General features: G+C 37.7%; 1 protein-coding gene across 1 annotated transcript; it reads right to left on the bottom strand.

The window, feature by feature from the left end:
- Nucleotides 1–4,557: 4,557 nt before the first annotated feature.
- Nucleotides 4,558–9,930, bottom strand: LOC137236053 (reticulon-4-interacting protein 1 homolog, mitochondrial-like; the record flags this gene model as incomplete). Its single annotated transcript, XM_067758755.1, has 3 exons — nucleotides 4,558–4,811; nucleotides 4,874–5,479; nucleotides 9,850–9,930. Coding segments are annotated over 3 exons (795 nt in total), but the record flags the coding sequence as incomplete, so codon positions are not given.
- Nucleotides 9,931–13,125: the final 3,195 nt, after the last annotated feature.

The following is a 13,125-nucleotide window of genomic DNA, read 5'->3' as shown; positions in this document are numbered from 1 at the left end:
AAAGTTTTGCAGGGCGAAATCAAAAGCCCTTGGATTCTTTGCAGGAATATTGTTCGTGGTATTACATATATAAACAAATTAGCGGTACCCGACAGATGATGTTCTGGGTCACCCTGGTCCAAATTTTGGCCAACATCTCGAAAACGCCTTCACATATACAACTATCACGACTCCCTTTTAAAGAACTCATTAACACCTTTCATTTGATACCCATATCGTACAAACAAATTCTAGAATCGCCCTGGTCCACCTTTATGGCGATATCTCGAAAAGGCGTCCACCTATAGAACTAAGGCCCACGCTCTTTTAAAATACTCATTAACACCTTTCATTTGATACCCATATCGTACAAACAAATTCTAGAGTCACGCTGGTCCACCTTTATGGCGATATCTCGAAAAGGCGTCCACCTATAGAACTAAGGCCCACTCACTTTTAAAATACTCATTAACACTTTTCATTTGATACCCATATCGTACAAACAAATTCATTCAAAATGAACAACTTCAGTCTTGATTTCTTTTAAGCTCCATATAATAGTAGGAGATTTTTTGCGTTGTACGAAAATGGCATGTTCTTGTATTTTGAAAGCCGATAACCTCGCAAAAGCTAAGGCCCAATAGAATTTTTCTGATTTTTACCTATGCCTGATCAGCCTAGCCAAGCTGTGGAGCACAATCGGCTCCTCAGCGCCTAAAGCTTCATTTGGCTAGGAGGATCAGAGGCCAGAGAGCTCGCCAAGGGACATATACTATAGTGGTCCTATCCGATCGGTTCCGACACAGTTCTAATCAGAAAGCAATATACATATACCCGCTCATGGCTAAATACATGCCGATCATCATGATGATAATTTCCGTATTTTTATCGGTGGGTATATCTCTTCCCTTTTAAGGACTTTCAATTTTGAGATTCGGACCAAACTTAATGTACCAGTCCAATTGCATGAAAGGTGTAAAAAGTATCCTTGATTGGCTGAGAAACCAAATCACAAATAAAAATTATCTTTGATTTGGCTGAAGACTCAAATAACAAATAAAAAGTATCTTTGATTCGGCTGAAGAATCAATTAACAAATAAAAAATATTTTTTATTTGAACGCCGAGTAAATCAAAAATAAAATTTATGTTAGATTCGCCTGAAGAATCAAATAACAAATAACAAATATTTTTTATTTACAAGCCGAATCAAATAAAAAATAAAAAGTATCTTTGATTCGTCTGAAGAATCAAATAACAAATAAAAAATATTTTTTATTCACATGCCGAAGCAAATAAAAAATAAAAATTATCTTTGATTTGAAGTTGGATTTTAAATCAAAAAGTATTTAGAATCACGCAACTCTGTTTTAATGTAATTAAGACCATCCATGAGCGCCCATTTAGAAACATTGTTGAAAGCCCCGGTAATGTCTAAGAAGACTCCTAGAGCATACTCCTTATATTCCAGGGCTTTCTCTATGTTTATTACCACCCTATGCAGTGCAGTGTCTACCGACTTGCCTTTGGCCTGAGTATGTTGTGTTGTGGAGAGCAGCTTTTTATCGATGTTGGACTTTATGTACACATCTATCAGCCTCTCAGAGGTTTTGAGCAGATATGATGTTAAGTTGTTGTTGTAGCAATAGGTGCGCACAATCATAAATTGTCATCAATGTCCTCTAACGGGAGTTCAAGGAAACTTGCTGTTTCAACAGGGGTGGACCATAATGAGATGGGTGCTAGAGGCGTAGGTTCAACAATAAAATTGAAGAGATGGTTGGTGTCATGTGGGGACACATTGCCAGCAGGACATACATTTTGTATGTCGGGGTTGATTCTGGATAGGTGAGAGTTTAACCTGTTACAGTACCCAGATCGAAGTTGAGGTAGAGTGACGCGCCTTTCCCTAGGGTGAGTGCGTTATTCCTCTGCTAGTTCTGGGTATTTTTCTTTGAGTACTGGATTTGCCAGGCAATTCCTGAAATAGAGGTCCGATGCCTGTTTGTGGATATCACTGAGGACCTGTTTGTGCTTTTTAGCTTCATACGGCTGTGTTTTCAGGTGCTGTATTTCGTCATAATGCTTACGGAGATAACCCCTTAAGCCCCTGGGCGGTGTAGCCTCATCAATCAGATGTCTGTTGGGATACCCAGGTTTCTGGGTATTCAACAGAAACTGTTTGGTTAGCATTTCATTTCTCTCCCTAATGGGTAGTACTCTCGCTTCATTGTGTAGATGGTGTTCTGGGGACATAAGAAGACAGCCCATAGCGTAGGCGACCATATCGGGAACGCGTAGCATGAAATTGGCTGGCCAATTGCTCTGTAAGTGGTAATGAACGTTTCTTTATCTTTACCCCAAGTACTGCCGGCAAGAGATTTGAGGATTTTATTACAGCTCTGGATATTCGGTACAATTGCGGCTGCATGCTCTCCAAAATGAAGATCCTGATCGAACGTCACACCCGAGATTTTGGGGTGTAAGACACTCGGTAACTCGGTGCCATCGACGTGGATGTTCAATATGGTCGACATTTGGAGCGTGCATATTGTAAATAAGGTCGCCGATGACTTAGTGATTTAGGTGACAATGTCGGGTTTCGCGAGGCGAAGAAACTGTAGAGTACGGGGAGATAGCTGTTTATTTTGTTACAAAGCTCATCGATCTATGGGCTTGGGTCTGTGGCCATTATTATGCAGTCATCGGCGTAGGAAACGATAGTGACTCTTTCTGATGGTGATAGTTGATATATAGAAGTTAAACAAAAGTGGGGATAGGACACCACCCTGTGGCACCCCTTGTTTTATTCTTGGTTTGGATGTTACGTTCCTGAATTGCACCGATGCTTGCCGAGCAGACAGATAATTTGCGGTTCACCTTTTAAAACTTGGGGGAAGGGGAGACCCTTCCAGGTCTCGCAGTAACGTAAACAATGCATGTTAAGTAAATTAAAATAATAATATAGGCTATTGAACCATAAAATATAATTAAATGAGGCAAATTAAACACTGCGTAAAAAAGTAGAAAATTTAGTACTAAGTCTAAGAAAAAAAGATAATGAGATAAGTAAGACAGCAAATATGGTGAACTGTTTCAAAAAGAAAGTGGTCACTTTCACTCATACCGAAAAACAAAAACACGAAGTAGAAGTAAATTTCGCTGCTGGTGATGGAAGGAATTTAATTTGCCATTGCAAAGTTAACCCTTTATTGTCCTCTAGAGAGCTGAAAACAGAATTGAACTTAAATTGAAAAAGCCAAACTATGATGTACAGTTTGGCAGATGCCAAACTTTCAGTGAGAAACCCTAGAATGGGACTTCTACTAAGCCTTATAAACTAAAACCAATAGATTTGCTTTTACCAGAACAAAACTTTTCCTTCAAAGTCGAAGGTTGTGTTCATAAAGTGCTTATTGAGCGCTCCAAAAATTATTTACCAACTGTTTCAAACATACCAATTCAGGACTTATCAGACCGCAGCATATTTTTCCAATTTTTACGCATATGATATAATTGACTTAATATTTGGCAGTAATTTGTTCCTATAATATTTTGCATCACTATATATAATAGCGAGAACAACACCGTGCAATTTTAACACCACATCACCAACGGTTTTTGATTTACGGCTTAAAAACTTTAAAATTTTCTTCTTAATGTGAGCGGTGTCATGCCCATTTTCCAAAATCTTAACGAATTTCTATTTGGCGGTATAAAGTCAACCCACATATTAAGATTCATCACGTTATCGGTGTTTGGTATTTGTTGTTGTTGTTGTAGCAATAAGGACACTCCCGAAGGCCTTTGGGAGTGTTATCGATGTTGATGATCCTTTGACGGATGCAGATCCGGCACTTTCCGGTCACAAGCACCATTAAGTTACCAGCCCGACCATCTCGGGAACGATTTGGTCTGACCATATGAAACCTTCTAGGCCATACCGCCCTCCTACCCCCTAGATCCATGAAGAACTTGGAGAGCCTCGGCTGTTAAAGAAACAGTATTCGCCACGGGTATTTGTCGTATTTTTAAATTTTTATAAATTTCTGTCGTTTTTTTTTTTCGGTGGGCGTGTCACCAACCGATTTTGTTAATTTTCACAAGGTGTATATATAATAGCGAGGATAGTGGGCGTCGCTCATTTTCGATATCAATCTATTCAGGATCCAGATAAATGAGGATACCAAATTTCTTAAGGATATCTCAATTTTCGCTCAAGTTATCGTGTTAAAAGACGGACGTACAGACATGACTCAATCATATTTTTTTCGATCCTGCATATTCTGACATGAGGAATTCTATGCCTATCTCAATTCTGATTCGTATTGTTGTTCGTATCGTTCCAATATACATCAACTATCTCGATTCCCTCATGCCTTGACTTACTACCGTTATCCAGCTAAAGTTATAAGTAATATCTTTTTGAACAAGTACACGCTGGGTATAAAAATTATCACATTCTTATTTGAAAGTTTGTTTTATCGTAAAAATCTGTAAATGTACTAGTCCTATTTGTGTTATTGAATTTTTAAGCGAAGTGGCCGAAAATAGAGAAACAAAAATTTATCTACTAATATTGCAGGCGGATAGGAAACTATATTTTTAGTATACAATTTCCTATGGTTATTGTACAATATTACAGTTACGTTATTCTCACTCTATGTTTATGATCTTATTATAACTTAAGTAAGAACTGTGAAAACCTGCATAAGAAAACTTAATTCAAGTAACAGATATTACAACTTTTCCACGCAAATGTCCACACTGCACTTTTTCGAAACCACGTTGAAGCTGATGAAAAGGAAAACAGCTATCAATAAGCGGCAATATCTGAAAGAGAGATGGCTAAATGTAGCACGTAAAAAATAACTACACAAATTAAGATAATTAACCTGTTTTTTTTCTGTTATACGAGTTAGAAATTCGATTCCCTGTTGAACTGGCATAAAAAATCCGTATTTCAGTAGTCCTCCTGATTTGGTTAATGTTTTTTTATTAGATTCAAAGAAGTGTGACACATTTTTTATCATTCCTGTGCCAACTCCAAAATGATCAACATTGTGCAGAAGTGGCGATGAAAATGTAATATATTGTCGGAACTGTAAATCAATTTCAGATGACTTTTTTGCGGCTTGTCCAGTGCAGTCCAAGACTATATCAAATGGTGCGTAAGAATGTAAACTTTGAAGCTGGGCTCGATTGTTGTAATCTACTACGTAATCTGCTCCCAGGTTTTTTACTAGTTCAATTGCATCGTCCCTGCATGTAGATATTACCGTAGCTTTTTGCGATTTTAAAATTTGGATTGCCATTGAGCCAACACTACCAGAGCCTCCCAAAACTAATACGCGTCTGTTCTCACCTCCTCCTGAACTTGATATTACCCCACAAGCCCCACCAAATCCACCAGTAATATAGAGCCCTGACCAAGCAGTTAATCCAGCGTAGAGCACAGAAGCAGCTTGTTCATCAGATAATGCATTAGGAGCTTTTGATAACTACGAAGTATATATTAAAAAAGAATGTATAGCTAAAATTTCAAGTACGCTTTCTTTGTTCACAAAAAAATTAAGACAAAGCGCGATATATGTATGTACATGAGCAAGCGCCACAGTATATTAAGGCGGTTTGATACCCAAACCGACATTGAGCCCACCCAGAGCTATTTTTTTTAAAGCGCGGCCGCCAATCTAGAAAGGTTTTCTACGTAAAAACTCTATGGATCCAGGCCCCGGCTTCAAAATGGGATGTGTAGCGCAACCCCCTCAAGGGGCTGTCAGCCCAATTTATTGCTTCCAAAAAAAAAAAATGTTCTACCTCACCTAACTATGGAGCAAAATTGAACACTTAAGAATCAATTTTGCAGGTTATGTCATGCACAACACCTGGTTTTATAATAAGATAGAAATCAACCGGGTTATTAGCACTGTCATTGCTTTTGGAGCAAAAATAAATTAATAAACAAAAACAACAACAAATGCATTTAACACAAGTCGTCTTTAGATAAGGATAGGTATAGTCAGGGCCGTAGAGAAAATCCGGGCCCGGGACTAAACAATTTACGGGCCCCCTATAAAAAATCCACTAATACATTTGATTAACTTGAATTAATGGCGTCTCATTCATTAATAATTATTGATGGATTACATAAAAAAAAAATTGTTGCCACATCAACTAAATGATTTTTTGGACTAAGAGCTGACAATAAAACTAACACAGAATATTTACTATTTATACTCTTTTATTGTAACGTAAAATAAAATTCTCTTTTAACAGCCACATATTGTTTCAAATAATCTGTTCTAGTTATTTGGTAACATTTTAATACATTTCTAATAAATTTAATGATGAATATATATTTTAATTATTCAATATAGAAAGTTCGGATATCAAAGAGAGGCTTTACTTGCTTTTTTCGCTGCAAAATTTGTATAATAATATAAAAATTTAGCCGTCTTGCCAAAACAGATTCAACACAAAGCGTGGCAAGTCCTGAACTTCGCTCTTGAGATGAACACGATCTATGAAAGTTTTTGATTCTTGAAAGGACGCTGAAAGGACGCTGAAAGAACGTTCTGCACTAGCTGCAGTGACAGGTATAGTGCAAAAGATACGTAAAGCAACACAAATGTTGGGCAAAATCGTATACAGATTTTGAACATATGTAGATGGCATTTAGCAATTCCAATGGTGACAGACCTTTATCAAAATTTGCTTCGTAAATGTGTTTCAAGTGAATTATTTCGCATTCTAAGCTTTGAGAAATGTCCGACTTGTATTTTTCGATAAATTTTGCTGCACTCGCTCGAACCATAGTTTTATCCATGTCTTCAAATTGCCACAAAAAGGAAAACGTCTCGTTTAAATTTCTCTTAGCTGCAAATCGTTCAGTAATATCAGTGATTACCGAATCGACAATCACCAAGAATGTATTGTTTTTAAAATCATCCGTAATCATCTCATTTCCATTATCTTCAAAATGTAAGATGTAAGTAAATGCAACCATGTCAACTAATTAATAGAATAATGGATTGACGACTGAAGAATAAAGTATTAAGATAATTAATCCGGACGTTTCTGCTGTTTTATTAACCATCGAAGGTAGAAGTTACATCTCAGGTGTGTTAACGAACCTCGCGCACTATTATAAACAACTATTTTGTAAAATGGATGCTCGAGAAAACATTATCAAAGTTTTAACTGAAAATAATGTGGATTTCCCTCCTACTGCCAACATTATACAATTACGCAGATTACTGCAAAAATGTAGTTAGCGTGGGAGATAATAGCTCCGCAAATACGATGAATACCACTCCCAACTCAAATATATCAGAGAACATCCCGGCGAAATGATTGAGATAAACGCTGCCGTTTCTATTGATTCCTCTGCCGCCACTGCCGTCTATTCTGCTGCCGCTACCGTCTGCTCTGCCGCCACTGCCGTTCCAACTGCCTCTACTACCGATGTTTTGGTTGAATTCAATTCAACACCTGCTACTCACGATGTTTTTGTTACCGTCTATTCTGCCGCCGCTACCGTCTGCTCTGCCGCCACTGCCGTCACCGCCGTTCATACTGCCGCCACTGCCGTTCCAACTGCCTCTACTACCGATGTTTTGGTTGAATTCAATTCAACACCTGCTGTTCACGATGTTTTTGCTGCCGCCCCATCAAACTCTGCCCCAATTGACGCAAGAGCCACGACCATAAGTGGTGATGACGAACTGGTGGCGTCACGAAAACGTATGGAAATGTTAAAATTAATGAAGGAAATCGACGAGCTAAGAGCTAGTACTGGGGTACAACAGCAAGGTAGACTGAATTTTGCCGATATAGAGCATGCTGTGCCCAAGTTCAGTGAAGATGATATATCAGTGATGGTGGGACATTTTCTTCAAGATTTCGAAGAAGTAATGGAGTCGTCAAGAGTAGACGAACGATTTAAATTGCTGGCTTTTCGTTGCTGCCTGGTGGGAACAGCCAAAGCTTTCCTTACCACCACCAAAGCGTTAAGCTATGCCGAGTTAAAAAAGGAATTTGACGTACCGATACAGAGGAACGAAGTTTATAAGATGTTGGCAAGACGCAAGTGGGACAAAAAGAGCGAGTTATTACATTGCTACGTTATATTGATGCAGGCAATAGGCTCTCAGTGAAAACTCATCTGCCTTGCAGATGCCGTTCGGAGTCGGCATAAAACATGTAGGTCCCGTCCGGCCAATTTGTAGGGAAAAATCAAGAGGAGCACGACGCAAATTGGAAGAGAAGCTCGGCCTTAGATCTCTTCGGAGGTTATCGCGCCTTACATTTATTTTATTTTATAATGGCAGAAGAACCAAGGCCGATAAATACATTGCCGAACATAGACAAAATTCTGGAAATTGTAATAAAAAATCAACTGGTTAATTACTTAGAAAATAATAAAATCCTTATAAAGGAACAATCCGTATTCCGAGAAAGACACTCTTGCGAGACGGCGTTAAATTACGTCATATCTAGCTGGAAGGAAGAGCTGAGCCTAAAAAAACATATTGTAGCAGTTTTCATTGACCTGAAAAGAGCGTTCGAAACAATTGTTAGGAATATAATGCTCGATAAACTACAAAAAATTGGTATTAGGGAAAATGAATTGCAGTGGTTTAGAAGCTTCTTATCAGACCGGAAACAAAGAACAACCGTCGAGTCAGTAGTCTCATCCGAGGCACAAGTGACATAGGCTTACCACAAGGGTCGGTAGTAGCACCAATCCTGTTCAACATTTACATAAACGATATATCATCAGCACTGAAATATAGTAAAATCAGGTTGTTTGCAGATAATGCGCTACTTGAAGTAAATGAAACGGATATTTCAATAGCAAGGAGCAAAATGTAAGAAGATTTGGACACATTGTATAGATGGCTTTGCATTAATAAACTCAAGCCTAACGTTAACAAAACTAAGTTCATGGTTTTCTCTAGAACGACCAATAAAATAATCACTTAATTTAAATCTAAAAATAATGAATGCGAGCATTGAGGAAGTTAAAATATTTAAGTACTTAGGTATCCTGATTGACAATAAACTGAAGTTTACGGATAATATTGATTATATTGTTGCCAAAATGGGCAAAAAAATTGGATTTTGGAAAAGATAATGTAAACTTATTAGTAAGAAATATAAGTTGAAAGTTTATAGATCCATCATAGAACCGCACTTCTTATATTGCCCTACAATATTCTTTATTGCCAATGAAACACAAATAGACAGGTTACAAATTATGCAAAACAAAGCTATGAGATTTATATTGAAAATGAGGTACGACACTTCCATAAAGAGTATGATCGATGCACTAAAGTGTGAAACAGTTGATATTTTACCTTAGTATGAAATTTGTATTTTTTTATCAAGCATGGTAAATTACCAGCCTACCTAAGTGAAAAACTTGTTTATGTGAATGAAACCCACTCTTACTTAATCAGGGAAAATAATAATTTTAGATTACCTCTTTTCAAAACAGAAATGGAGAAGCAAAATATATTTTACAAAGGCCCGAAATGTTTTAGTGAACTACCTAATCATGTTAAAAATTGTGAAAACTTAAACACCTTCAAAAAAAGTTTATTAGAATATTGCAAAACCCTTCCAATAAGATAAAATATTTTTTATCTGTATTTCATGTTACTGATCTTTGAGCGTACATGGCAATCCAAACAGACACATAGGAACCTTATGCATTAGGTCAAATACATATATATCGCTCGCAATCAAATTGGGAAAGAGTTCCTGAAAATATCGTCCCAGACAAACAGTTGGAGTGTTTATGAGAATAACGTCTATTCCAACAAAAATAATAAAACAATAATATATTATAATTAATTATGCTTACATAAAAGCTGGTACAGGGAGGATTGGAAACACGTCCTTTCCAACCATCCGATAAGAGTGGCTTATTCTGCTGAGCTGCTAGCTTACGTCTTGGAGTAAGGCAGGATTGAGAACACGTTCCTTCCAACTTCCCAAACAGATGACTCCAAGACTCGCCCGTTGGGACCACCAGTTCCCGTGCTGATCGGAATCTCATGCATTCCGACACCCCAAATTCTAATCTAATAATCTAAGTTTTAGGCTTAAAACGCTGTAATAATAAATAAATAATAATAATAATATAAGCGCACTACTCACTGCTGAAAATCCCATCGCCAGGGCTATTTTAATGCCCACTACGATCTGCGGCTCTGATTTCAAGCAGACAGCAGGGGTGATATGCAGACACCTCCATCGTAAGCGCAGGACTTTTTAACTGCATAAAACGGCACCAGCTGGTATTATTACGAATATTGGAAATTTCTGATCATTATGCCCCATCTGTTTACGTTGGAATCGATGAACTGCCGAGTAAATAACTCCAATATTCAGTATGGCAAAATAATCTTTATTTACACAACTGTGAAGAAGAGTCTTCGCGAACAGCTGATTATTAATTCCTCCTTTGAGCAATAACTTCTGCTCCTAGGTGATGACTACATGTATGTATGTTAAATGTTCTCCTCACTGTTAGCTTCGCTGTTTACATGTTATTGTGGCTGCTCACTTTGATGTTTACGTGTACATATGTGCGGCTGCTGACTTTGCTGTTGTTAAGCATTTACTTAGTAGCAGCATAGTTACTTATCGAAGTTGCTCATATTCGCCACACTGCCCTCATTTACCCATAACGCTGCCAGCCTTTCTAAATAAACAACTTTAATTTTGTTTCGTGGTTTGGCAATGGTTTGTATGCGGTAAACAACATCGTTGATCCGTTTTACGACTTTGTATAGGCCTTCCCAGTTACACTGAAATATCGATGACAAACCTTTCTTTCATTGTGGGTTGTATAACAGCACCAAATCTCCTTCCAAAAAACCTTCTGCATTAATTGCTTTATCGTGTCTGGCTTTCATCTTGTCTCTCATAATCCTGGTCCGTTGTCTTACAAGATCATGTATTTCTCTCATTTTGTCGCCCAAGACACCAGGAGATTTCCTAGCATTTCTTTCCGTATCGGCATTCATCCCAAACTTTAAGTCAGCTGGCAGTCGAAGGTCATTGCCCTTGCGGAAGTTTGGCCAGGTATCTCGGTAAGCCATCAAGAATAAAGATATGTGTGTATCCCACTCTTTATGATACTTGTCCACTACTTCCCTAAGTGCTCTTCCAAGGTTCTATTGAATCGTTCCACCATACCATCGGACTGAGGATGCAATGTAGTTGTCAAAGTTTTTCGAATGCCCAATGTTTTACATATTTCTTGGAACACAGCTGATTCAAAATTTCTGCCTTAGTTGCAACTCAATTGTTTGTTACGCTTTTCCTACTGTTTCCGCTTCCTGATTTGGAATTGGCCATTTGTTGAAATAATCCATAACCACCAGTACGTATTTGTTTCCGCGGTGTCTAGTAAGAAATGAACCTGCGACATCCATGGCGATCTTTTCAAATAGTGCACCTGAAATATATTGCTTCATCTGGCCATGCCTTCGGGTTTTGGGCTATTTTGCTCTGCTGAAAACCTCGCATTTGGGAATCCACTCAGTGACTGACGTCAATCAACCGAATATAATGCCGGCTTAATTTTCTCGAGCGTCTTCGTGATTCCAAGATGACCTCTACTTGGAACACCTATCAGTTGCCTATCGGTTGCCAAACAACCGGATATCAGTTGTTAACTGTTCCACTGTGCCTGTATAAATTGGCAATAGGACTCTTTGCCTCCCCTATTTGGCCTTTCTTTTCGTTCCAGCCCTTGCATAACATGTATGTGTCTTCTAGCTGACACCTCTGTAGTTGTTCCATGTCCCATTCATACGTATACGTTATAGTCATAAGCCAAACTTCTATGATGTCTTCCTTAGCCCCAGCTTTTGAACAGTGTTGGCATTCCACATGGTCTTCGTAACATTGCATCAAATTTCCATGGGTACTACCTTTTCGATGCTCAATGGAAAAGTCAAAGCTTTGTAGTTGCTCTATCCACCGTGTCAGTTTTTTTCCGAACTGCAGGAGCCATTTCAACGCTGCGTGATCTGGCTGTATTAGGCAACTACCTTCTCCTGTCGCTCGACCATTTGTGACAAAATGCCTCCTATAGCATATCGACTCGCATCTATATCTAGAATAAAAATTGCTCTTTCAATATATGGAAAATCACTTCTCGCTTCTTCCCCCATTCGAAAGCTTTATTTTTACTTGTGAGCTCGTGGAGGCTATGGGCTGCGCTGGAAAAGTTTGGTACAAATCTGCAATATGTGCGGAGCCCAAGGAAACTTTTTAGCTCATGCAGGTTCTGGCCAACCATTTACAGTTTCTATCTTTTCGTCCGCAGGGCAGATGCCCAATGTTTTTACTTTATGGCCTAAATAACTTACATACTTTTTAAACAGTGATCACTTTTTGGAACTTAAGATCGCGGGTTCGAATCAAAAATTTTCATAAATTTTGTTTTATTTTTATAAAAGCGGTATTCATGTATAAATTGCCATTCATCGTGAAATGCCAAAATTTTGTACCTACTGCTATTTTCATGCTCAAGAAAATGCAAAATTTTTCTTTTGATCTGCGTACAGCGCTTAATAATACCATAATGTAAGCTTTCGATTTCAAAGAATTTTCGAAAGTATGTACATCTGTATTCTGTTTTTAAATACTTTTTGTATTTTTTATTTGGTACTTTTATCATCACTGGGTGTGTACATTTCATGCTTCTATAATTTTAATAAAACAATGTAATAATAACAATGTAAATAAATATTATGTTTAAAGACACAGAGTGAAAATTTCTGAAAGTTCCGTTGAGAAAAAAAACGGCCCGCAGTATAGATGCTAGATATTTTCATTTGCACACCTTGGACTTGAAGATTTTCCGCACAAAATTTTATTTTTCAAATACTTTCAGTATTGAACATTTGAATATTTGTTTTCTTTGGATATTTCATTTTTGTTCTGTAAAGTATTTGTAAAATAAAATTTTGTATGGAAAATCTTCAATTCCAAGGTGTTCAAATGAAAATATCTAGCATCTATACTGCGGGCCGTTTTTTTTCTCAACGGAATATCATAGAGAGTAAAATTTTGCGTATGTGCAAAAATGTGCTCCAGAACAATTTTTTTGCACGGTTTTTGC

This window comes from Eurosta solidaginis, unplaced genomic scaffold (genome assembly GCF_040869045.1).
Source record: "Eurosta solidaginis isolate ZX-2024a unplaced genomic scaffold, ASM4086904v1 ctg00001279.1, whole genome shotgun sequence".
NCBI classification, from domain to species: domain Eukaryota; kingdom Metazoa; phylum Arthropoda; class Insecta; order Diptera; family Tephritidae; genus Eurosta; species Eurosta solidaginis.
The sequence above is the reverse complement of the archived record's forward strand: the minus strand, read 5'-3'. Positions and strand labels throughout refer to the sequence as shown.